At 43.1% G+C, this 26,793-nt stretch overlaps 3 protein-coding genes across 3 annotated transcripts in view; all 3 read right to left on the bottom strand.

Annotated features, from left to right (window-relative positions):
* cttnbp2 (cortactin binding protein 2) overlaps positions 1 to 12,282 on the bottom strand; it is a 45,635-nt gene extending 33,353 nt beyond the window's left edge. The window contains exons 1-2 of the mRNA XM_031565251.2: positions 11,844 to 12,282; positions 8,569 to 8,676 (exon numbers count right to left, since the gene is read on the bottom strand). Coding sequence (XP_031421111.1) covers positions 8,569 to 8,676; positions 11,844 to 11,924 — 189 coding nt within the window. The 5' untranslated portion in view covers positions 11,925 to 12,282. The remainder of the gene's footprint in view (positions 1 to 8,568; positions 8,677 to 11,843) is intronic.
* A 3,963-nt stretch (positions 12,283 to 16,245) lies between these two features.
* On the bottom strand, positions 16,246 to 18,791 carry LOC105889718 (low choriolytic enzyme-like). Its single transcript, XM_012815628.2, has 9 exons — positions 18,773 to 18,791; positions 18,532 to 18,607; positions 18,130 to 18,190; positions 17,880 to 18,032; positions 17,412 to 17,529; positions 17,083 to 17,261; positions 16,827 to 16,908; positions 16,557 to 16,721; positions 16,246 to 16,362 (listed from the first exon to the last, which is right to left on the bottom strand). The coding sequence occupies exons 2-8, from the start codon at positions 18,592 to 18,594 to the stop codon at positions 16,595 to 16,597; spliced, it is 783 nt and encodes a 260-aa protein (XP_012671082.2). The 5' UTR covers positions 18,595 to 18,607; positions 18,773 to 18,791; the 3' UTR covers positions 16,246 to 16,362; positions 16,557 to 16,594.
* Positions 18,792 to 21,779: 2,988 nt separating this feature from the next.
* On the bottom strand, positions 21,780 to 24,591 carry LOC105889712 (hatching enzyme 1.2-like). Its single transcript, XM_012815622.2, has 7 exons — positions 24,524 to 24,591; positions 24,209 to 24,269; positions 23,531 to 23,689; positions 23,241 to 23,358; positions 22,506 to 22,684; positions 22,275 to 22,356; positions 21,780 to 22,029 (listed from the first exon to the last, which is right to left on the bottom strand). The coding sequence occupies exons 1-7, from the start codon at positions 24,587 to 24,589 to the stop codon at positions 21,882 to 21,884; spliced, it is 813 nt and encodes a 270-aa protein (XP_012671076.2). The 5' UTR covers positions 24,590 to 24,591; the 3' UTR covers positions 21,780 to 21,881.
* Positions 24,592 to 26,793: the final 2,202 nt, after the last annotated feature.

Here is a 26,793-nt window from a genome sequence, read left to right as displayed (position 1 = left end):
GTCTATACACACATCACAGAAACACACAAACACATTGAGCACACAGGGAATCATTTGACTGCTGCGTGCGACCCTGCAGGGGTTGTGGGGCCGAGCTTTCTCGTGGCTCAGTGAAAATGCTCTTCCGTGGATTGCACTTGGTGACAGAACAATGAATCTTTAACCAGAACATCTTACAGGGGGCCAGTGGTGTCTATTCACAGACTTGCTGAAGAAAACTGCTCCACAGATATGAACATCCTGTGGGGTAAAATCAGTATACTGCTGGGAATGTGCAAAAGAACATCATATAGTATATGTGCATATGAAATATATAAATATAGGTTTGGTCTTTTCCAAAAAGACTGAAACAGAACCCATTTTTAAGATAATCTGTTGAAAAAAAAAAGAGAATCTGTGCAAATTGATAGCATGTAATGTCGGTGGTAGGGGGAAAGGGGTGGAAGACTAATTTGCTGGCCATCACGATGAAATGGAAGAAATCGTTCTGATCACTGCCACTTCTGGAACAGTTAAAATGGCACTTTCTCTGGGCCAGTCTCTAATGATGCTCATGGCCTACTTCAACTGGGCTTTCAAATGAACTATATTTCAGGCTGAAGTGCAACATAGCGGAACAATCTATAAAATCCATGGCGTATCAACCCCACAGAGAGAGCATGGGTACAGACATAAACAAACACTCACACACACAAACAGATCCAAAGAGAAACTCACACATATATATATATATACTGTACATCACTGCTCATCAGTAATGTACTCACGAAAGGGAGACCCACACTAAAAATCGCAACCCAAGTAGTAACATGACTAACATCCTCTGCTTTCACTGCATTCGCACTATCCACTCTCCAACGAGGTGGAAACATCAATACCCCTCTGACAACACATGCAGTCTGCTCGCAGTGCCCTTTTACATGATACTTTCTAGCTGACACCAGCCACCCGAATGATGCCCTCCTACAGGTATGCAGCCTTCAGTACGCCTCCAATATCTGATCCCTGGGGAGAGGTGAGAGAGGAGAGTGAGAGCACTATAACGCCCTGGAGGGAGAGAGGCCCTAACGGGGACTGGAGGCACCTGTGGGGTGGGGGTGGGGGGTGGGGGGGACTGACACTGGTACCGGTGGTGAGGCAGCCTCACGCTCTGACTCAATGTGACAGTGGACATGGAGCGGGCCTGATGATCCTCCACGGGGAGCACTCTCAGAACCTTCTGGGCGCCCTGGGGGGGGGGGGGGGGGACGGACGGACGGACGGACACATTCTGTGGCGCGACTGCTATTTGTCAAGACTGCTCCAGGCGATGTTGGCCGATGCTCACTGTAGCAGCTCGAAGGTGCTGTTGCCAGGTATTGCGTGTCAGCTCAAATCAAAACAGGCGGCAGAGTCGTGTCACCTTACAACCTTAACGACAAAAGTAGGAACCTAAGTGAGGCTGATGAAAGTGCATGTGTTGCGGTATAGGGTTGATGGAACTGACACCTCAAAATTCTATCAAGGTTCTATTAGTCTATTCTAGAAGACACCTTAACTCTCCCTGTGAAATGTCACGCAAACAGCTCCTCAATACAACAGTGTGAGAGACAAAGTGCAAACACAGAGCCAATGGAGAGACACCCAGGGATTACTGGCAAACAACCATGCCAATTAAGCATATGCCAACAGTGTGTGTGTGTGTGTGTGTGTGTGTGTGTGTGTGTGTGTGTGTGTGTGTGTGTGTGTGTAGCAGTTAGGCTCAAGTTCTCAATAACAAATAACCTGGCCTCTAAAACACTGGCATTTAAGGAACTCAGGTCTATACACAGCCTAAGTTTGGATTTACAAGTTGGGCTTGCACCAGGACGTTACTCATACCAGTAACCAAAACAGAAGGGTTGAAAATCTGAGACTACAAGAGTGAAGCTCAAAAGCTGTACCCTGATGTTGCATCTGGAATGCCGACAGATTATTGTAGAAATGGCCCATTAGTTATCTCCCTCTGTCACTCTGGGGATTTCTGTTCCACTTTGCTAAACCAATGTGGTAATAGACCAGACAGGCCCCCCACTCCACAGGGTGTCAGACATAGAGATTGACCAGGGGTGGGGCAACATGAGTCAATGCGAGATCATTTCGACCACTTAACCAGTAAATGGGCCCCGAACCGTTAGTTCCTGTCTCCAGGGCCCAAAATCCATGCTGACAGTCTGTTTTTCCTTTGCTCGCCATCAATGGCTGGGCAGACCTCCCCTGTGCCCTCACCACAGTCATTCCCCCCACCGCCAGGACTCCCCATCCACCCACCCAACACACACAACTCCCCCTCGCTCTCAGGGCCACAAGAATGTAATAATCAGCCCAGCGCCACGGCCAAGACGGGCCTACCACAGCAGCTTTTACAGCCCAGTAAGGCTGCATTGTTTATCATGATTATCCTGTAAATGTGCTGACATGAGTCTGGACAACTTCATCTTGAAAGACGAGCTGACAGATCTTTTCTCTGAAGCCTGATGGATAACCAATGGTTACTTTGAGTGAAGTGTGAATTTTGTTAAGGCAGGCCAAAAGGCACCAACATAATAATCATTCTCAGCCGGGCAAACGAGCAAAAAAAAATACTTCAGATGGCACCTGTGAGAAAGAGTAGGCTTGCAGTGCGTGCACTGTGCATGCAAGGCCAGGATGTAGGACGGCCTCATGACGTGACGTGACGTGCCTCTGTGATGGATACACCATGGAGAGGGTCAGTGGTGTGGCTGAGGCAGAGACACACCTGAAGCTGTTCCTTTAGCCCTCTGAGCAAGTGAGGTCATGATCTAGAGGAGCCCTTGGATGACACTGGCAGTGTGATCTGCCACCAGTGGGGGGCGCACCAAAGGGGTTCTCGCGGGAGGAGTGTGGCATTGCGTCCAGAGCACTTCAAAGGACAATAGCCACCATTGTTGTTCACAAAGGCCCGACTATGTGGAGGCAAAGGCGACTTCTGGCAGACGTCATCTCAACGTTTCGAAGCCAAAAAAAGTCTCACGCTTTTCTCCCACTCACAGAACATTAAGCTGAGTTCCATCATTCCACACTTACATGACCCACGGCCCCTCAGGGTGAACACTACCACGAAAGCCTTTAATGTATACAACTCATCCATTTATTATTAGCATCTCATTTGGATGTTTCCATGCTGTACAGCGGTAGAAAGATCTCCATTCATCTGGGATATGCAGAATGGAAAGAGAACAGGCAAGACAGGTCAGGAAAGGGAGTCCAGGCATCCTATGTAACTCAACTCTGGTTCAAAGCTCTGCATTCATGCTGAAGAGTGAAGGGAGGATGGGGGACACAACACTGCAGCTAGAGAGGTCCCTCTGCTTCATCAGAAATGGTGAGGGCCATGCAGGGGCCTGATCCAAATCCATTAGGGCCTAAGAGTTAAGCAGATGTCCGGTAGCACTTAAACATGGCCTTCCGCAAATACCCCTCAACTCCCCCCACCCCCCTTTTCCCATCACACACAGGCCCAGCTGACTGTCATCACTGGGGATTTTCCCTGGCCTTTTCCGAAACATATCCCATATCCCATCACGAGAGGCACAATGAGGGGGGGGAGGAAGGGGCGCCTCATGCCACTCTTCAATCCTACTGTTTTACCACAAGGACACAGAAAGGGGCAGAGAGAGAGAAAGAAAGAAAGAGAACGAAAGAGAGAGAGACATAGAGAGAGAAAGAGAATGTGAGAGCGAGGGGTGCTTCTGCGTGCTAGCCCAACAGATGTTCAGTCGGTGAAAACTTTTCATTTCCGTCACCGTGATGAAGGCGCTGATGAGTGGCAAAGCCCCGTGCAAATGTACAGTTCCACCCACCATGCTTGATGACTCACGAGATGGCATTAGCTAGCCCACGCTCCGTGGCCTCTGCGACTCAAGACAGCCTGCAGCGCAATCTGCTGAGCAACAGTACCCATCCACAGAGTACACTGTCAAGGGAGCTCTGTGGAGAGGCCTACCTCAATATTGATTTGTGAAAACGGGAAATAAGAGTCAAGATAATGATTTTTCCCTCTTTCTCCTGGAGACCCATGATATAATCTTGGGAAATGTCCTCTGAGAGAAGTCATTTTTGTTCTCATTTTGTGCTCAATCACTGCTTCATTCCGTAAATGCCAATTAACATGGAGACATTTTACATGAGAAAAGAAACATTACAGCCACCCCGGAGGCTTTCAAGAGAAAAACGAAGTCCATCTTTTAAGGCAACACCACTCTTAATTATGAAGATTAAACCACCTTGTGAAGCAAACTGGATTACACTTCACTTTTATTTGCTGCACTTTAAGTGACGAGACTTGCAAAAACATTGTCCTGCGTATGCACACAAAAGGGGAAAAACCAGACACCCAAACATAGCTCAGAGAGGGTAATATAGCTTGGCGTGGCAGGATCAGGCTTCTGGCCCTGCTGCTCACAGAGATGCAGAGTCATCGATCTGGAACCAGTCTGCTGATCAGGGCAGTCACGTCACACATCAGAAAGAGAGGCAGAATACAGAGAGAGAGAGAGAGAGAAGAGCGAGAGAGAGAGAGAGAGAGAGAGAAGGAGGATGGGGAGAGACGAGAGCGGAGCGGTGCAGCTGACACACAGAGAGCCCCATCAGCCTCGCTCCACAGCACACTGCTGTCAGCGGGCCTTCCTTCCCCATGACAGCCCTTATGCTGACGGGAGGGTAACAGCTCATAGCTCTTCTCCTATGCTATCCTCATCAGCTACACACGACTCGACCAACAACAACAACAACAACACAGGAATGGGTGTCTGTGCGGACGAGTGTTTTTGTGAATGTATGTGGGGCCCGCATGGATGCTGAACCCTATTCTATCTCGGTGACGTACAGCATTTGACCGTCTCAGGCATGCTGTAGGCACACGAGCATTAGAACAGTCAGGCAAGCTCAGCCTGCGTGCATGCACGGGAACCCACCATAGACACTAGCGGGTGGGCGGAGCAAAATCAACTCAGCAGTATGGGTATTCATAATTAATTTCTGTTAACTGCAAAACAGCAGCCATCTTGAGGCTTGAAAAACAAACTGCAGATACATAGAAAGAAGAAAAAATGGAAAAAATAGGTTGTCATGGGTACCCACACAGACACTACCTTATAAAACCATCAAATCATGCTCAAGTTATTATTTTTTGCAGCAATTCAGACAACATGAGAGAAAACAGGAAATGCATAACAAATCACAATATGTTCATTTCACCAGCATTACTAGTGAATGTCATCATATGAGACTTGTCAGAGGCATAATTCCTAAATAATATCTAATGCTATCTGAATGTTGCCTTGTCTGAATTAGATCATGTGTCCCTGTGTCACTGTCCAATAACAATTAAAGCTACCTTACTAATCACACTGACTCTCCTGTGGACAGTAAAAAAAACCTCACTGAAATGTGCACCCACTGACACACACACATACACACACCGATTACTGCACGCACATATACACACACAGACACACACTGAAGAGACTATTTTAGAGCCCGCTTCAGGTTTCACCCCCTCTCACCAACCCCCCAACCCCCCAACCAACCCACCCGGCCTCCCAGCCGGCTCACGTGGCCCACCCTGTGAACATCATCATGGCATGTTTAATGCTACATCTAATAAACATCAAAGCTGAGCACCATCGAATCAGAAGGGGCTGACTAATGATGCGTCCTATCACGACCAACGGCATGGAGAGAGAGAGAAACGGAAGCAAAGTGAGAGTGAAGCCATCCTTAAAATGATGTTGGTTTGCTGAAACCCCACCAACTCAATCAAACTGGCTGTTGTGCCCCCGGCAGGGCAGGAATTTCATCGACGGCACAAAGGCCATGTCTTGGTACAGCAAAGAGAACCTCTTAGAAAACTAGAAGACTATAGTCTTCGAAAAGGTCCTCTTTGCTACTTAAAATATTTACCTACCTACCCAATTTTTTTTAGATTTGGATGATACGGCAAACCAACATATTTTTTACTATGGCCTGAGAGAGAGAGAGAGAGAGAGAGAGAGAGAGAGAGAGAGAGAGTAGAGAGGGAGAGTAGAGAGGGAGAGTAGCTACGACAACCTACTTCCTAGCCACCCCCCAAATCCCTGCATCCCTCTCAGTGGAGTAAAAATCCTCTAAAACAAAAGTCTGGGTCACTATGGCGATGACATTGTGGTTTTCCACTCCGCACAATGATGCTCGTCTGATACTGGGGGATCAGCCCCCCCTTACTTTAAACCTCAACGCTGCCAGCTTGATTAACAACACCTTTGATACCATGTCCAGAGCCACTCTTCTGTGTTTGGGTGAGCGTGTTGGTTTGGTGGGTGGGGGGGGGGGGGGCTCGAAATACTTTAACTGTCACAGGGGGCATTCTGACGGTGTGACCTCCCCACAGACGAACACTTAACGTGGCTTCTGTTGCCATGCAGATGGAAGACAAGGGCAGAAGGGCCCGGCTCGTTCATTCATGCCTCAGTTGAAAGCCGGCCACCACCAGCATATGGACACAAACTGGCCACTGGTGGCAAAAGGGAGACGGGCAGAGACACTAGGTAGACAGGCAGAGGAGAGCTTGCCAGACTAATTTAGGATCTACCGACTCAAACAGGCACTCTCTTAAGGAGCACAAACAGGATAGTGACACATTCCCAAGCTGCCAGACATTATAAAGCAAAGGCTTTCTCTTTTAGGGACATACCACCTGTGACAGGCTTCCATAACATTGAATGCAAATACTAAAATATGACATGACTGACTTCGGCCTGAGCACAACATACACTCTCAATGCTACATTTCCAAAACTGACTTGATTTGCTGACAGATGACAAAGCTTGGTATTGGACTAACAGTAGACCTACAATGATTTGTGATTTTCCACCTCGAACACAGTTCGGGACAGAATAAGGCTTGAATTCTCCTCTTCATGACCTAGAGACACACTCAATCTCGCTGGTGCCAGAGCAAAAAAACGTTATTACTGATGCGCTCCGGAGGATCTGGTACAAATCAAGAACCGCCCACTAGCTCCAGCTTCCAGATGCCCCGCTGGTCACATGGTTCAATCCTGAGGTTTGCCCCAAATATGAGCTGTGTTGTTTTGATCCACTGATCCAGTAGGGATATCATTGACTGGCTCTGAATGAAAGAATGAAAGAGGAGGGGTGCTCTTGTCATGTGACTGTGTGCTCGCTTGGCTAATCTGCTTAGCTTCCCTTCCAGTCTCTCTGATGAAAAAGCGACACAGAGGCTCAAGCTTTCTCCAGCACGCTAATTAATCGCCCAGACAGAAAAAAAAAGCCTCTTAATAAAGCGACACCACGCTACATCGCTTGTACCTTCCACCACGGAATGGTGCATGGTGGCACGGGCGTTGTGGTGCCATCGCTTGCTGAGGAAGCTAGTATTTTTAGTGCTCCTGAGATGTTAGTCGACCATAACATTGCCTCCCCTCCCCTCGCCTCCCCTCCCACCTCCCAACTTTTGGCTGAGCCTCAGAGCAGGCTCCAGTTTATTGGGGATATCAGGCCATTCGTGCTCAGTGATCAGGCTTATCTCTTCACCACACCGCACACACAGGGCCTTTGTGTTGGGACCAATTCTGTGGTGGATGGAGTGTGAGTGAGCCAGGGGAAAAAAGAGAGAGAAAGATAGAGGGAAAAAAGAGGGAGGGAGAGACAGAGAGGGCGAGAGAGAGAAAGAGAGAGAAAGAGAGAGAAGAGAGAGAGAGAGAGAGAGAGAGAGGGAGAGGGAGAGGGAGAGAGAGAGAGGATATCCGCATGGAGGGAGCCAGCTGGGAAACACTGCGAGCCAAGGGAACAGGCTGACAAAAGCAAGCCGCCTGCAAAATGCATGGAAACCTCCCAGATTAGAAAATGGGAGGGAGAGAGAGAGAGAGAGAGCGAGAGATAGAGGGAGGGAAAGAGTGAAAAAATGAAGAAAAAGAGAACAGGAAAGAGTGGACAATGAAGGGAAAGACAGATTTCTGAGATTGTTAACACGAACCCACGGCCTCTTCCGTTTGGCCAGTACAGTTCAGAAGCACACTGGAGGAGGAGATGGACAGAGTGTGTGAGGAAAAGAGGGAGAGAGAAAGAGATCCATGCACATAGAAAAAAGGGAGAGAGAGAGAGAGGGAGAGAGAGAAACTGGAAGATATACCAGATGTCACGCTGTTGATAAGCTGGCCTAAAAAATGTTGAAGCTCATCCACTTAGAAACCCATTACTAGTTTAACACTGGAGTCTGAATTGGAGCACGAGAGGAAGAGGGTGTTGCTTCTGACCTAAATGCTGGAGATATTCCTACAATGTTGTTTTTTCCCCCCCAACTAAAATAATTTTACATTTAACCTCAAAAAAGCCATTTAGGAAAGCTTCAAATTTAAGAAAGCTTCAAGTTCCATACTTGGGTCACTTCAGAAGTACTGTTAGGGATCCACAAAGGTGAGGAATGTGTTAACTCTTTTCTGTGTGTGTGTGTGTGTGTGTGTGTGTGTGTGTGTGTGTGTGTGTGTGTGTGTGTGTGTGTGTGTGTGTGTGTGTTGGAGTCACTCACCCTAAGAGCCTCAATGACCAGGTCCCGCGCCTCCAGCTCCCCCTCCATGATGCTCAGCAGTGTGAGGAGCTCCGGCTTGCTGAGGTTATCCACATTCAACTCGCATTTCTGCCCCCACACACACATACACACACACACACACACACACAGGGAAAAGTGAGGACACGGGGTGTTGCACGCAAGCAAGCCCATCATACCGACACTTGGCACAGGATGTGCAGCCTGTGCAAGGTCAGAGTGTTACCGTGGTTGCATGGTAGGAGAGGACGTAGGCAGCAGCAGGTGGCATCAGTACCAGCACCTGCCTGACATTGTCAATATTCTATAGGTATGAGAAAGTGCACTTATGCGAGAACATAACGACAGAAGTGCGACAGTACGCAACTATGGCTGTGTAATTATTTTAGTCTCCTCCCAAGGAATAGGGTTGCAAATGGTTAAACCTTACTTAAACTGCAGTGATAAACTAGAGATGTATAGGTAAGTCATTCTATCATGACAACATTTCCTCAAGCTACATTAGGAAGATTAGACAAGTCATGTTTTAGTAGATACATTAACTACTAATTAATTAACTAACCGTTTGTAAACATGTTTCACTAGATTAGTTAATCTACATTAACAGCTTGTAAACATGTGCTGAAATGGAGGACACTGCCCCTATGTGTGAAAAAGAATCCAAGATGTTCATAATGTACTTTGTTCATGTAATGTACTCTCTTTAGTTACGTATGAAATTAGGCAACACAATCTGTGTACTTCATGCAATACCTGGAGGCCATTAAGCTCCATTGCATTTAACCACTTCATTAAACCCTGACTTCTGCAGAAATGGCCACATGCCTGCCAAAGGGAATGGAAGTAATTGCAACCAACTAAGCTACTTTCACTGCTACTTAGATCAATTCAAACCTTTGCTCTCCCCTCGTTCCCTTGGAGTTGCACATTTCTAAAAGCACGATGGCTGTCGATCTGTACTGCAGGAATTTGAAACACGTGATCGCAATCAATACGGGCTCAGGCATTTTTCTAAAACCCACAGACTACCATCAGATTCCTCACCAAGGGTTACTTTAAAAAGATCTTTTATTAAAGCTCTAGAATCCTCGCCTTCAAAAGCATGTATTCATCACGTATTAGCCTGCAGTGCAACTGACTGGCAAACTCTCCAAACACCAGTATTAAAACAATGTGGCATTTTCCTCATATAAAGTGCCCTTTATTCTCAAAGATCACATGCAACTTCATCTAAATGCATGACATTCTCCTCTTTTTTTTGCAGCTGTGAATTGAACACTGCAGGTATAAGGGGGAAAATACTGAATACTGAACATATTTTACCATCAATGGTTCTAAGACCTGTACAGCCCCAGCTAATACGCAGGTGTATTTATAAATAGACTGTTACAATTTGAATACATTATGACAAAGACACCTGCATAAAGAATGCCTGGACATAAGTAAAGCTTCAATACAACATAATAAAACTGCTGTGTCAACGTATATTGCACGTCGGAATCGGACATCATGTGCAGGCGGAGCCAAACTGGCAGGGGGATCGGAGGTAATGTATGGAGAGGGAACGCCAAGCCCACTAGCATCCAAGCCCTCCCCTTTTTTCAGACAAACGCGGGGGATATTTCTTTAATGGTCTTGACAAGTGAACCCTTCCCCGCTGAGAGGCAACAAAAAAGGGGTCTTTTCCAACAAGAGGGTAAGAACTGCTTTAATTAAAAGCTGGAAGGCCTTGAGGGAGCCGGCTGGACGGGCAAGCCTATGAGACAGAGATATATGGGCGCAGCTAAGTGGACGATGGTTTGCTCTGCGGTAGGGGCACCTGTTCGACATGACTCTAAATGTAAACCAGCCGGCCGAGTGGTTGGGATTGGCTTGGTGACACGGTACTATGAACTATGCCAGCTGAGTCACTGAAATTCAGACCAATTTAGCACCATCTCCGGTGAACATACCCCACCCCCCACCCCCCACCCCCACCCCTGCTCTCCTGTGACTCCCTCCGTACCTTTCAGAAACCGACTGGCTATATTTAAACTCTCCCACAGCAACAATCGTGGTTGGGGCAGGGGGCAATGGACAGTTATACCCTAATAATAGTGCACACATGCTACCTGTGCTCCCTTGGTACCAAGAGGAGGTTCTGAGGGAGCGAAAGAGACTTGATATCTTAAACTGATAGCAGACAGGTTGTAGTGTTTAAGCAGCCAGATGTGAGTAAACAACATGGCAACTATTGTAAGGAATAAACAAACAATAGGCTGCACATAACGCTTTAAGTAATTTTTTTGTTGTTATTAATGCCTTTATGTCATGTTGCAACATAAAATGTTTGATCTGATGTGCAGTGGAGATAGTTTGGCATTCCTTTTAGACTGTGGACAGCTGTCATGGTTGAAATAGCCTGTGTGTTCAAGACAAAATAAACAGACATATTTTAAATAAGATACGAGCAGACTGGATAGTGTCTGGAGGCTTCCTAAAAATGGGGAGAAACTTAACTGGAGTTATTTTTTTTAAGTGCGTGGCATCTCAGCACAGCATATTCTCTGTCTCGATTGTACATTCGGCTATTGTGCCACAGATCCTATTCCAACGGCTACTTGATTTCATGATGACCATTCTTTTGCGGCTGCAATACTGTAACGGTTTGTTTCAACTTCAGCTCTAATTTTCGAGCACCAGGGGCAACATGAAGAATCAAGGGCTTTTCTCAAAAAGCCAACTGTGTGGCCTATTTCAACTCATTACAAAAATGGTCTGATAGTATTTTAACCAAAATCACAGCGAGATGTCATCAGAATTATTGTCATATACAAATTAGCCAACAACCATCTTTAAACGGCCTATGATAGTCTAATCATAGCACCACGACTCACTTCGTATTAAGCTACAGCGTCGGCATATGAAAAACTGCTTTGTGCAGACCAAGTCAGATAGTCTGGTCGACCCATAAGATGTAGTGTAAAGATAAAACAACATGAGACGTAACAACAGAAATCAATGGCAACCTATTCAGTGATGTTTACAAATATGCGTATACTATTATGTGGCAAGAAGCCACCCAATAAACATCTTGACCTCGCAAACACCGTTGGATTCATCAAAATAACACCTTTATGATGATGAGCAGCGGCGATGAGCGTCGCAGCCTTGTATTGAAAACATGACGTGTACAGTCTGTCCTCTAATTCTGTAACATTGGTATAATGCCAGATTCACTGCCGATTAACAGCCATTATTCTCAAACAATTTCTTACCGCTTCAACACCTCCATGGATTGCAGTTGCCAGTGTTTGTATCGGAGGAGGCTGTTCCCCGCTCGCTCCCTCCGACGCCATCTTCCTACTGTAGCGGTCTGCTGGAGTGAGGGCACCACACACAACATAAAACAACGCATTCGGCACTGCTTTAACTATTACGCTGCTGAATGTAAATCACATAAGACAGTCCCCTCGACATGAAATAACAGCCGTGAAATAAAAACAAACGTTTCGTTTGGTTCTACGGCGATGTTGAGACGCTCAGGTTGTGAGGTTTGTGTTGAAGGCGTGGACCAGAGCCTTCCAGATGCAAATCCCGTGCGTTCCTACTCCAAACTTGAAAAGGGGGGCAAGAGTGACACGAGCATTTGCCAGTGTACGTCGATACTATTTCTGCTTCGACACAACCGTCGCTTAACCCCTCTACTGCTAAACACATCTGATCTGATGTGGGCTGTTGGTGGACTGGAATGAAGATTTCCCTGTTTTAAGTCAGTCGTAACCCGTCAGGACAACATTTTAACAATGCAGCATTGTACCTTGTGTTATACAGCGGCGTGTATGTTGGGTCTCTAAGGTTACGTTTTATTTTACCCTCTGCATCCACAGTGTTCTTTCTTGGGTGATATTGGTTCATTAAGCACACCCTTTAACCAAAGCGATTGACAGTACAGCCGTACTGCAGTAATGGTAGACCTATTTTACCAGTAGGCTATGTATGCTCTCCACTTAATGAAGCCAGGGGTTGGCGTTCTTAACACACTTGAGATAGATGCCTCTTGTGATAAGGTGAGGTATTAAGATGCCAGTTCCATTTGATTGACAGATGAAAGCAGAGAGTGTCAATAATAAGAGGTCATTTTATCACTGATGTCTTGAAATGTCTTTGCGGTCTGATTATACCAAGGGGAATATTCAGTCCTACTTGTATGTGCATCTAGTAAAAAAATGACCACAACCACATATTTGCCTACCTTCTGCCAGCTAAAACAAGGATATTTTTAGAGCAGTGAAGGGAAATACTGTGTTCTAGCTTTCCTGACCCTAATTGATGGCTGAACCCATGCCAGTGCTGGCTAATCATGTTTAGAGTAATTTGCCAGCCTCCAGTGTTTGCAGGGCGAAAGGACCACCAGTGCAGAGGCGAGCGATACAAGGCTAATAGGAGACCCTCCTCTGATGCGGCACAAATCATATTAGTCTTATATCAGTCCATATGAAGTAGCATGGGAACTGTAATGCAATGCAAGCTGCCCCTCACAACGCCCACAGTCACATCTATGCAACACCAGGAGTATAAGAACAACACAATGCTGTTTATTCACTAATGACCGATACCCCTGCCACAGTGCTCTAGACCATGTGATTTTGTTTTTGATAGTAAATATTGTGTTTATTAGTTTACACAGTTGCTTTCCAACCAGGCTAATCCGTTCAGTTCCAGAACCCAGAAAAATGTATTATCTTCAATCTGGAAATAATTGTCTAATAGGCAGAACTAAAGTCCTCGTAAAATTCTCAACTAGGAAATATATGAGCAGCACGTTGGGGCACAACTGTGTGGATGGGACGGAGATGAATGAGACGGATTTGGGGTCTGCCACTCGACTACGTGTCCCCTTCCTCTTGCATCTCTGTGGGACTTGGCTCGGAGTGACTTGGGCCATTGTCATGGCACAGAGGGCCACAGAGGTTTCTGGCAGGAGATGGGGTACGGTCATCAGAGGCGCCTATGTGCTCTTAACCGGGGTCTTGCTTCCGTTGTCAGAGAGCCCGGATGCTGCGAACTGGCAGTGACTACAAAAGAAAGCTCAAAGAGCCAGCAGTGTGGGGCTGCTGACCGCGTAGAGGTCCATTCCCATCCTTTGCCGAGATCGGAATCGTAGGTTATCAAAACGATGATTTTTTTTTTGCACCATCTCGCTATCGCAATAGTCCGAGCAGGGCTTTTTGGTTCTTTAAACTGAGTTGAGATCTTCAGATTTATACAAAGAGCTTGCCCATGAGTAAAAAGATTAGAGAGTTTGCTGGAGACGAAAACTCTGCAGCCTCTGAGCATGTTACATGTCACATTAATGGAAGCCTAGTTCCATCTGAATCCAAACCAGCAGTATTCCACAAGGAGTTGACAGGTCTGGTCATATTGGTCCCATGCAGTATTCCCTTCGGCCCTCACCATTCAAAAAGCATGAAGAAGCTCAGGTCACCACCCTAACGACACTGGACACGATCGTAAAGATTCTTAAAAGGAGCCTAGACTTAACATTCCAGAGAGATTAGATGCTTCCCAATTTGAGGAGTTTAAAATCAGAGCCATCTCGCTGACACATATAGCCCGGCTCTCATATGACAGGGTGTTCTGCAGTGAACTGCAAGGGAAGGTTTACTGGCATGAGTGTGTCGTGAAAGGAAGAGCAAGCAACACTCAGTATGTTGTGTGACATTCAAAATGAACTGGCCGGCGACAGAGACGAGAGAAAATATCTCAAACAGGGTAGAACATCTCTTAAAGATTGCCAGTGCATTTTCTGAAATATTTTCAGACTATAACCAGACTGGAAAACTATGAAGACAGAACATACCTCGGCTCCTACTGACATTCATATTGCTAAATTAACACCCAAATGCAGTTTACAGAAACTATTGTTAAGTGGTCTGTCTGTTATAGAGATTTTTAATAAAGTCGAGTGATCTCAGTCATGAGGAATGTGGGCGATCCAGTCTGAGCGACTGATTTTTTCCCCCCACTTTCTTTGGTCTGACTGAGGAGGCTATTCTCTATTCCCAGAGTGAACAAAAGAGACAATGTGTTAAATGACAACCTCACCCATGTAAGCGACAGACCCAATGCCTTCACACTTACAGTACATGAATGTGTGTGACTGCGTGAGCAGAGCATTGGTTGTCGTTGCTTGGAGTTTTGCAGTGAGACTATGACAAGGACAGTAAAAAGACAGAGAGACTCGAATGCTGGCCCTTCTCCCAGACCTTTGGCCAGCACAAGCAAACGACACCTGCGTTCAAGCATTTTGCATTTGGGTTAAGAAACCAATTCATTTATGTAGGCTGCACCATATGGTATGGAGTATGGCGTCTGAACTGTATAAATTACTGTCAGTCCCTACATGGCAACAGCAAACACTTCCTTCATTACAAATGCATACTTGCTATGAGATATAATTATGACAAAATGCCTCAGGATATTGGGCTTTTTTTGGTATCATTCCCCAAGAATGTTAAAACCTAATGAGGAACCCAAAGCTGAAGAGCTGAGATTACAGGGACTTGATTTATCCGGCAGGGCCAGACTCTTTGATGCACACAGATTTGCTTTTACTTGGCAAATCAGGTCACTGCAGAAGCATGTCCATAAAGCCTCAGCCAAACTAGTCGTTCTTTAACCTTACCAAAATCACGTTTTTTTTTATGAATCTGTCTTATGCAAGACAGATGAAAGGCAGCATGTTGCACAGTTACATTCAATATGAATGTCCATTTCAGAAGAACACATTTCATGTTTTTGAATGGTGTTAAGAAGGTCTACAATGCATTTGAGGCACACTTTCTATGTGTATTTGCATTTTGGCTTTGAAGATCCATGCATGACCTTTTCTGTGTGCTTGTGTTTCTAAATTATCTTTTGTCTCGGAGGTGGAAAAGAACAGCATGTCATTGTTTTAGGGCACCAAAAGCAAACGTGGGTGTGATACTCAATTCTTATCGAGACTCTAATGCAGTGTGGTATCTTTAGAGTCAAGTTGATTACTTTTGATAGAGTCGACTTATGTGTAAACATGCAAAACATGCTATCAAAAATATTCTCGACAGGTGAGTCACTGTCTCAAAAAAGAAAAAAAGAAAGAATGTTAGTTCTTGTCACCCCCTAGTGACAGTGCTATGAAATGACTTCCATCAGTGAGGGATAACAGTTACTGGTGGATCACTGGGGTTTAGCTCTATGGCTAGCGACGATTCCTTATTTGTATGAAACAAATACGACAGTAACAGACAGCATCTGTGGACTGTCAGCGATATTTGGTTCACCAATGCAGTTAATAGTTAATCGCATCGCATTAAGTGATGCAAGCTGAAAGTAATGTATCCATGGAAACACGCAGTGGTTGAGTGCATGTTGTACATCAACCTCGAGTGGAGGAGCCCTTAGGGCTTTTCAGCTAGCACAGAGCGGTTCAGTGTCCTGAACTCTGAAAACATATTACATAACCCAAAGCTATTCAAAAATGGTGAATATTAATAGATATCACACACAGATGGAAAGCATGCATGTAGGCAACAGTAGATTCTAAGTGGGCCAAAAGACGTGAGAGAGGAAACCATTAGAAAGCCGAATGCCTAATGGCATAGTATTGTGAACACAGAGAAAGAAAATAACTCATTGTGATGGTGTTTTGCATGTATGTTTATTATTCAATTCTGCCATTCATGTGTCACGGTAGTCCATATTCAGGGACCCAGATGACTCAATCAGTAGAATTCAAGCGCAGACGACTTCCAACTGAAAAAAAGATGCAATTTCAGCCATAGTTTCCATCCATTGCATTATAGCACTAATGAAATAAGATACGTTTGGCCCATTAGTGTAGACACAAATGGGCTGTATTGGTTCAAATGAACGGCTATGTCTCAGGATAATGGATAGTGGTGATATTGAAAGTGTCTCCATGTGTTTGTTTGTCAGGACATACATACCTACATTATCCAATCGGGACCAGCGCTTTACGTGTCTTTTAACATTTGTAAAGCCGGTTCAACCTCAAGATGTCATTGCTGCTCATCTGGCTAGCAGTGCCAATCTGTACATTCTGATTGGGGATGGGGACCATGGTGGGCTGGTTGTTCTTGGAAAAGGCAGTTCTGCAATGCATTGTGTTACAGGTAAACAGGTCAGCAAATCAGTTCGTAAATTTGAAAATACCTCACGCCGTGGCATCAGTCATTATGCATTAGAGATGTGTTTACCTGTGGTACTGCATGACAGAGTTGTAATCATATGAAGTGCCTTGGTTCAGAGTGTTGATCTTGTTGAAGTTGTGCTCCATGCCTGTTTAGAGAATGCAGAGAACAGGAAGTCTGTGTAATACTAACATAGACTTAGGCTCATACCTAGCGCTCATTTGCAAGGAATAAGTTGTGCAAAAGTGAAGTGCAGATTCAGAGACGTGAGAAAGAGTGTGTGGGACCAGAGGGCAGGGCCATAACAACAGGAGATGTATACCGGAGATGACATTCTGCAGAAGGACTCGGATATGGTTGTCACGGTCACTACGGGTCTGCTCGTGGTTGAAGCCCAGGGCGTGCAGCAGCTCGTGCTGGACTGTGTTGTGGTAGATGCAGCCCTGACGACTCAGAGACAAGGTCTGACCATTGCCAAGACTTCCCACGTAGGAGTAGCAGCTGAGACAGAACAGCAGTGAAATCTGATTTACCGTCATTTATACTTTTCCTCTAAAAACAATCTGGTGTGATTAGGCGACTGCACAAAAGAGCACAATCTAAACAAATGCAAGATCCAGATTTGAATTAGACCAGATGAAATGTGGGTACCCATTGAGAGACTGGATGTAGAGGTAATCTCTCTGGTTACTTCTGCGAACAAAACGGATGCAGGTAGAGCTGGAAAAGGACTGCAGACCACGCTCAATGACGGACAGCTCCCGAGAGGCTGCCAGGGCACAAATTAAATATATATATATGTCAGAGAATCTCAAGTGATATCGGAGAGGAACATGTATTGTGAGAATGTGTTTTGGAAGTGATTATTTCCTGCATTTACACATGTTTGCAACAAATTACGCGTGTAAGCCATTATCCAGACATTTGATAAAGTTGGGGATTGTCTTGAATTTCAGGGTAAAGAATTATTCATCTTTCTAAAATAGGCAATGTTCATACACATAAATCCCAAAAGGGTTGGTCCACACGCTATCTTCAGTCCCATTTCATTGACTGGACAAGACTGTTTTCCTATTTTAATGATAGTTTTCATTGGTAACATGTGCCTAAAACACTCACAGTACTGGTTGGCAATCACGTAGGGCACGTAGACCTTCCCATCAGAAGACTTAGGCCACATGCACCCACGGGAGGTGCAGGGGTCAGCATTCTTCGCCGCCTCAGACTCATAGGCGATATCGTCCACCACCAATGGCTCACCGGGCCCACGCACTAACAGTCAGGCAAACAATCATGTGGTCACTTCACGTTTGTTGTGGCATCTACGTGTGACTAAATAATCTCTTCTCAAATTAGTCAAATGTCTCACCAACACCCCTGTTTGCTCTCTCAAGTCTTCCAGACACAGAGGTGTCCTCGACGGCAACTTCCTCTAGAGGGAAATCATTACAAAAAAAACGACAGTGTATTAACATAGATCAAACGTGTCATGGCATGTTTCGAGTATTTTAGGATAATATATGACATACAAGAAACTTACACACGTTAGGGCCAGGGCAGGTATGTAAATATGCAAAAAGAAAGGAACATGATGAAAACTGTGACTCACTTATACATTACATGAAAAGTCAATATACACACTCAAGTCCATCAACATATACACATATGAGCTAACATGAACAAACATGAGAAGACATTTACATGTACATTTACATATACACACACACACACACACACACACACACACCACACATGTAGTATGAAAACAGACCTCAGCCCATGTGGAAGAGAAGATCAGGGCAAAAACCCCAAGAGTAAGTTTGAGTGCAAACATTTCCACCAGTAATCTGCAGGAAAATCAGCCAGTGGAAACACACAATAATAACAGGTTAAAAACATACAACAAAGCACTGAAATACATTTGGGGTTATAGATAAAATAGCAGAAGTATGAATCCTAATTCAGTGTGCTGAAATCAAATACGACATGAGCAGCACAAGATTGAGACTCACCCGACCAACAGTCAAATTTCAGAACTATGTTGGTCTTGGCCTTATATAGTGAATTTGTAATGGAGCTTGATGTTAAAAATAATGCTTTGATAAGAAGTGATTTCAAAATGATGTGTGACATGTGCACATTTCTCACAGCAACTTGGAAGCTTTGGAAATTAAACCTTGAAATGCGTGTTTAAAAAAGTGTTATTGATACAGCTGGGTTAAAACAGCAAGTACTCTGATAAAGGTGCACCATGCAGTTTCTGTAAAACGTAATACTGTTTCCAAGGGTTTCAGTGTTTCCCAGTGACTGTATGCATCTGGATTATTTGTCTCAATTATTTTTCACCTTCAGATTGACCTTTTTCCAGGCTAGAGCAGTGGTCACCAGCCTTTTACAGTTTGTATCGATTGTTTACAGTTTTTCTCGATTGATTACATTCAAAAACTGGAACTTATGGCACAATGACCACAACCTGTAACTCATGTGCCAACTCCCTAAACCAATTCTGCTAAACTATAAGCACAATTATGTGCTTTAGACACAAATTTCAATTGTTAACCGCACTTTCTTCAAAACACAACACACAATTATCTGCTTTAGACACAAATTTCAATTGTTAACCACACTTTCTTCAAAACACTAAACACCATCCTCTCTACTTTGCACACTTCATCAATGCCAAAACCTCCTTGTGTTCAGACAGAACACACTGCTATTCAATTGGCAAAACTTCCATTTCAAAGGCTGTTGTGCAATTTGAAATCAAAGCTTTAGCAATATGATGGCCACAGGTTAGCTCCTGGTTTGGAGAACAATTGATGGCAACATTGAAGTGAGAGGTGATCAGAAAGGCAGAGGAGTGAGAGTAAGAGGAGGAGGAGGAGGAGGAGGAAGAGGATGAAGAGAAAGAGCAAGAAGGAGAGCCATTATCTCTGATGAGATTCGGGCCACTGTGGTCAACCATATGGTCAACCATGGTTTGACCATGCAGGAGGCTGGCCAGAGGGTTCAACCAAATATAAGCCGCTTCTCAGTTGCATCCATTCTCTGGACATTCAGAAGAGGGAATAGGTATGAAGCACTACTATGACAGGAAAACACTAGTTTGAATGCCTTATCAGGAGCATAGTATTCTTGTATTTTCCATTGTACTGTATCTGTAAAATTACGTAAACAAATACAAAGTGCAACCATTGATGACCAAGACATATTCCTAAACATCAATACAGTGAGCCTAGCCACAGTGGACTGTGTTCTAAGGCGGAACACCTTGAGAATAAAGCAGGTGTACAGGGTGCCTTTTGTCAGAAACTCCGACAGTCAAACAGTTATGCTATGACTATGTGCAAGTAAGTCATATACATTTTCACAACTGATTGTGTCCTATCAGCACTGACACATTACTGTACTGTATTGTAATCCAATCCAATGTTACAGTTTTTCTCGATTGCTTACACACATGAAGCATGCCTCGTTTTCTCAAAACTCTAAACACAAATCCCTAAACCACTCACACAAAATGCAACAACATTCACAACACTGTGTAGGTCTATTTCTGATAGCACATTGTCAATATTGTCTTGAGCTAGAACAGGATGCAGTAGTTTTTTGTCCTTTTTTATTTTACATTTTTCTTTCTTTTTTTTGTTGACTGTACTGGCCTATATCCTATTGTTTGTTCTGTGCAAATCATTTACACATTCATTTGTGTTTGCTGTGATGTATAGGCTACAGCACTTTTGGATAAAATAAAGAAATATTTTAGTTGTTACTGTATATTTGTGTGTTGTTTTATATTTGCGTAAAAACATTATACAGTTATATTTTACTACAGGAGTAAGCGTATAGTAACATAATGTTCCTGATAAGGCCTTCATACTGGTGTTTTCCCATTTCATAGTAGTTTTTTCCATTGAGCACATCAGTGTTCAATTGATGCTTAGAATGTCTACTCATATAATGGGCTGTGTTTGTCATTAGAAAACAAAGTACCCTTTTGAGGTGACATAACACTGTTTTGAAAGCAAAGTTGGCTTTTGCAGGATGTATAAAGGGTTTTGCATTTTGTGTGAGTGGTTTTGGGATTTGTGTTTAGAGTTTTGAGGAAACGAGGCATGCTTTCAAAAAATGTGAGTTAGCAATTGAGAAAAACTGTAAGCACGATTTTGATGGTTTTGTTTAGTTTTTTAAATAAGCAATAAGCACAACCACACACCCAATAAGCAAAACAGATATGGTAACAAAATATGGTTTTGGAATAAATGTCTTCTTCTTTGAGCACGTTTTACTCCTGCTTCAGGTCTTCCTCTTCCTCTACCTCCACCTCGACCTCAGCCTCTGGCATGGCCTTCGCCTCTTCCTCTTCCTCCTTCTCCTCCTCCGTGGATTCCCCCTCTCACCCTCACTCTTCTTCTTCTGACTCTTTCCATTTTGGTTGAAGACAGGTGAACTCACCTGCTGCATTTCTATAGTGCTTAAACCTGTTTGGTGTGTCTACAATTAAGCAATCATGTGTTTGCACACTTGATGGCTGTGTTTAATCAATGGCTCATAGGTGTGGTAATTTGACAGTCAGTGTTTTGGAATTGCAAGGAAGTGACATCTTGATATACTTCTGTGTCTAATGTATACAAGTGTGTTTAGTGTTTTGTAAATCACTGTGTGTATTGTTTTGCAAAAAGTGTGAGCTGACATTGTGCTTATAGTGGTGCAAATCCGGGCCGATTTTTGGTCCTTGAGTGTAAGGTTAGATAATTGTGTAGTACATTTTAGTGTTTATCCAATCGTAAAAAACTGTAAACCCAAGATCCTGTGATGTTGACTAGAGACACTTCAGATTAAGCTTTAACTGGTTTAGCTTTAGCTTTAACTAGGTATAAACAACACATACCTATTGTCAATCTAGATGGGATGTCACCTTACAAAAAGGTTCCATTTCCTTGTAATCAAGAAAGATATCTTGTGATTGTTACCAATATCTGTTGCAAAAAAGAGTATAGAGAAGAACACACACTTCCATCAATGACAGTTTGTTTTTATTTTGGGTTTCAGCACAGTTTAACATGATGCCATTCATTCATTCAAGTGATTTTGCTCAAATGGACACCACTGGCAGTTGTCTCAGGGACTGTCTCCTTTCTTCACACAGTTGTAGAGCCTGTTCAGCCTGAGGATGTCATTCTGACTCATCTCTCGAGCCTTTCCAATCTCTACATCGGGGTCTGGAATGGGCACCATAGTGGGCTCTTTGTTCTTTGAGAAGGCAGTTCTGAAAGAATACAACATCACAGAATAATAAACATTAAATAAGGAAAACCTTGTAAAGTAAAATGTAACTTCAAAGTCATATAAAGTCAAGTACGTTATGTGCCACATTTGGAAACTATGAGCATTGTATAGTATAGTATGTTATGTATACATTTGTCCTTCTGACCTACAGCAAAACACAGCAGAACATGCCATTTGGTTTGAGGACTGCCTGGCCTCATTTTTAGAGGTCACACTTCTACGCACCTGTGGTAATGCATGACAGAGTCGTAGTCATAAGGAGTGCCCTGGTTCAAAGTCTCAATCTTGTCAAAATTGTAAGTCATCACTGTTAATAAGAGGACAAAGAAAAAGAAAAATTTGAAAACCACACTGCATACTGTTCAATTCCAGTAAATTGTGGTGGTTTGTACTTTTCAAGTATAAAAATACTGTTATCTAATGGTTATTGTTAAGTACTGGCACACATGTACATACTGGGCTGGATGTTCTCATAAAGAATTTTGATGTGGTTGTCACGGTCACTGCGAGTCTGCTCGTGGTTGAAGCCCAGAGCGTGCAGCAGTTCATGCTGGACGGTGTGGTGGTAGACACAGCCCTGACGATTCAGAGAGAGGCTCTGCTCCTGCCCTCGGCGGCCCACATGGGAGTAACACCTGCAGTCAACCAGCAGAATACGTGTTCAGTTAACTTGCGTTTGTTTCATTGTATCATGGTGTTAAGTCTAAGATGTGTATGTGTAAATATGATTTTTTTAAATTCATCTATTCATCCAGTGTTTGTGAAAGATGCTATATGGTGATTTGCTTGAATGGATTTTATGGCAATAAACATATTTTCCGGAGGTATATAGGCCTAGGACATTTCTATTTGTAGCTTTAACAGTTTTTTTTTTGTTCATGCTGAGGGGGGAACATGAGTCTGTTTCCACTCAGAAAATCACACCAGTGGGCATTTAGAACATTGGGTTTAATGAACTAGGACACTATGGGTTTAGGAACTATGATATTTTTAAAATGACACTGAGGGAACATAAGGCTGAGAGAACATAGAGCTACACATTTAATTACAGAAGGAATATGGGGCTTAAGTAGGATGTGCCGAGGAAAGATTGGACACACTATTTGTGGACATCATGTGAGGCAGCACATTGACTTGCCCCCAGCTACTTCGTAAAACACTCCCAGTATGTCACTGTCAGAGGTGATTTACCCATTGAGAGACAGGATGTGGATCCAGCCTCTCTGGTGGGTCCTTGGGATGAATCGGATGCAAGAAACACTTTCAATGGACTTCAGCCCGCGTAGAATCACAGATTCCTCTCGATCAGCTGTAACAGGGCACAGTTTTTTAATATGGATCATTGTGATCACATTCACCCTGACATTATTATACTAATAGTAGTAGTCACACATAATTATATTCTAATATTTCAATATTATAATTAAAAAAAAATGTTTTGGAAAAGTGAAAGAAAGAAAGAAAACATATGTTACACTTACAATAGTGCTCATGAATTTTGTAAGGCACATAGACGTTGCCATCACCAGACTTCTCCCACATGCAGCCGGTGGTTGTGCAGGGGTCGGCATTCCTCTCGTACTCCTCCTCCGAACCGTAGGCGATATCGTCGATCACAAAGGGCTCACCTGGCCCTCGCACTAGAAAGAGTTGTGGTTAAGTAAAAAACAGAGTAAAAAGTAATGATCTCTTTTTAACCTAATAAACTCCTTACATTTTTTTCTGTAGGGGGTAGTGGAAGGTACACTAGTACTAATGGTGGCAGTATTTGTAGTTTTCATATTTGCCAACGTGGTTTGCATTTTCATTAGCTAATCTGTACTTGTGAGCTCTACCATGAAGAACATCTAAAGCCTCCCAAATAATTCCCATGCCATGCTGCTATATTATGGGGTGGATCTTTAGGAATCATCACAAAGTCATTATCGGCACAGTGTCTGTAATGAATATCATTATCCCCAGATTGAAGGCAGAAGGTTAACAAAGACACAACACATTGATGCAACTTAATAGATGTTTGGAGCAAAATGAATCTGCAGTCTTTGGAACATCTTACATACCATGGCAGCTATGGAATATTACATTTTTAGTTTCACTGTTGGTGTGTCTCATATATAATCCCTTCATAAAATGACACCGGAAAGTATTGTATTTCTTACCAACATTTTTGTTTGCCTTTTCAATGATTTCAGAAACGGAGAGTTCCACATCCTCAGGATCCTCTGTTTGATAAGCATAATTGCAATCAATTTCCCCAAAGGACATATTAGATTATTACTATAATTAGAAAAGTCTGTCATGTAGGGGAGCTAGTAAAAAAGATTGTATGTAAAGAACTTACATGATTTCATGGTTTCATGAGTACCAGGTAATGGACAGGAGAACAAAACAAATACTTGAGTAAGTCTCTGACAACTATTTTCACACACACACACACACACACATACACACACACACTCAAAACAATGACTAACCTCAGCTCTTGTGGAGGACACCAATAGAACGGCCAAAAGGCCCAGACTGATTTTCCATGCAGACATTTGAAGTTCTGAAGAAAAGTGAAATGACCTGATGACATAAATATAATGTTCCCATTTTCACAGACACTTAACAACACACAATATATTTAGGTTTGTATGTTGGTAAGCACGCAAAACCCTTTTTGAACTGTGTTCAATGAACCAATATGGTTATGCTCACCGTCTGGAAATATTAGGGGAAGAATGTGTGAGAGACAGACTGCTTTATGTAAAGCATTTCATGATCTCATCGGAAGCACATGAAGCAACACCATTTACATAAAGCAACTTTAGTTACATGATAACAAAGTGCTGTGCATTTTAAGGCGTCTGCTCTCACATGTGTGTGCTTCCCACAGCCATGAGCAAATGTCTGGCAGTGAATGTGTACTGTAAAAGCACCAAGACAAGATAAACGTTGTTGACACAGCTGCTCTACAGTGACATTTTCTAAACCTTACTCAGTACCCAGTGGCTTATTTTCACACTCCTGGTCTGCCTTATTTGCATCTGGGAATTGATCATTTAATTTAAAAAAAGACTGTATCACCATATTACATTTACATTTACATTTAGTCATTTAGCAGACGCTTTTGTCCAAAGCGACGTACAAGGGAGATAATAGTCAAGCTACGAGCAATAGAACCTGGTGTAACAATAAATAAATACTACTTTACATAAGAAATATAACAAAATGAAATAAAAAGAAAAAAGAAGTGCAGAAATGTAACTGCTGTAATTGCAAGTTACGCATCAGCAGTATATCAGCAAGTGCAGCCAAAAGCAATGCATAGGTCTGCCATTCAGAATGTTTAATTTGACAATTATAGGTATTGTGGTGTCTAACAGAAAACAATGTTAGGCTAACTTTACAACATAAAATGCTGAGACAGTGAGACAGTATATATACTGTAATTATATTTATGTATAGTCGAAAGGTTTTGTGGAAAAACCGATATGTTGAGTTTTACCTACAACAAGAGTTAGAAAAAGAGCTGGGGTTGCAAACTGTTTGTCTTGTGACAACCATGACTTCACAGAAGGAGCCCACATTGAGGCCAAAGGTCTTCTGCAAGAGGAAGAAAGATGGGACCAATGAAATCAAAGGTGAGAGTAGGACGCGGTCATTGGGCTTTTCATTCTCCAGGATTCAATTCAATTCAATTTCTTTTATATAGCGCCCAAACAATAAAATTGACTCCAGACGCTTTACAGAGCCCAGGGCCTGAAACCCCTTAAAGCAAGCACAATGGTGTCAGGGGCAAGGAAAAACTCCCTGTTAATCAGGAAGAAACCTTAAGCAGAACATGACTTAGAGGGATAGACTTGTTTAAGGCTAGGTATTAGTCTGGTTTTAGCCAGGTTTCAGTTAGAAAAAGTGTTTCAATATGGCTGTCTATTATCAACTCATTTACAAGTGCAGCTTTTGATGTGAAGGTTAACAAGGCCCACATTTAGGTTTGTACTGGTAGCATTTTGTACAGATATCTTTATCAGATGTAATTGTGTAATACCTCTTTCAGTGTGTCAGGATCAGGGTAGGGGCAGGGCTTGATTTGGGAGGAGGCATTAAGCTTAGGTACTTTTGCTGAAGTTTTGATTGGCATGAGACAGGACACCCAACAATTTAAAGGTAAAGTGTGCAAAAAATGTAAATATTTACAGTGATGATTCATAGATGATTGTAGGTCCTATGGTATGACTGTCTCTTAACACTTCTGTGCATTCTACACCCAGAGAGGAGTGAGTGTTCTCAAAGCTTTGCTTTACCAACTACATATATGTGTATGTTGCCCATTTGTTTATATGTTCTCATCTACAAAAATATATAAAGTTGTTTTGGAATCACAGAAAGAAAACTGGCAACAATGTATTTTGCCTTATTAATTACATTTAGTCATGAGTCGCGAGGCAATTTTATCTTGAAATAATTTTTAATTATGCAATGAATAATTGCACACTCATCATTCTGTATGTTTTGAGTTCGTGGACAGCATGTGTGTTGGTGCTTAGAGAATATAGGGGATGTAGTTTGACTGACTTTTTATTTTAAAAGATTTATGGCATTTTTTTTTCTTCAGGGACTGCATGTTTTCCATTATACCATTTCTATCAACAGATTTGTGATATTGTACAATATGTTGATGACACACATGAATGGCTGACTGCTTGGATTATTGTAACACAACCCAAAATCTTTGACAATGTTGACATTCAGGATGAAA

The sequence above is a fragment of the Clupea harengus genome, chromosome 3, assembly GCF_900700415.2.
Source record: "Clupea harengus chromosome 3, Ch_v2.0.2, whole genome shotgun sequence".
In the NCBI taxonomy this organism is placed as follows: domain Eukaryota; kingdom Metazoa; phylum Chordata; class Actinopteri; order Clupeiformes; family Clupeidae; genus Clupea; species Clupea harengus.
Note: the sequence above shows the minus strand (reverse complement) of the source record. Positions and strands in the feature narration are given on the sequence as shown.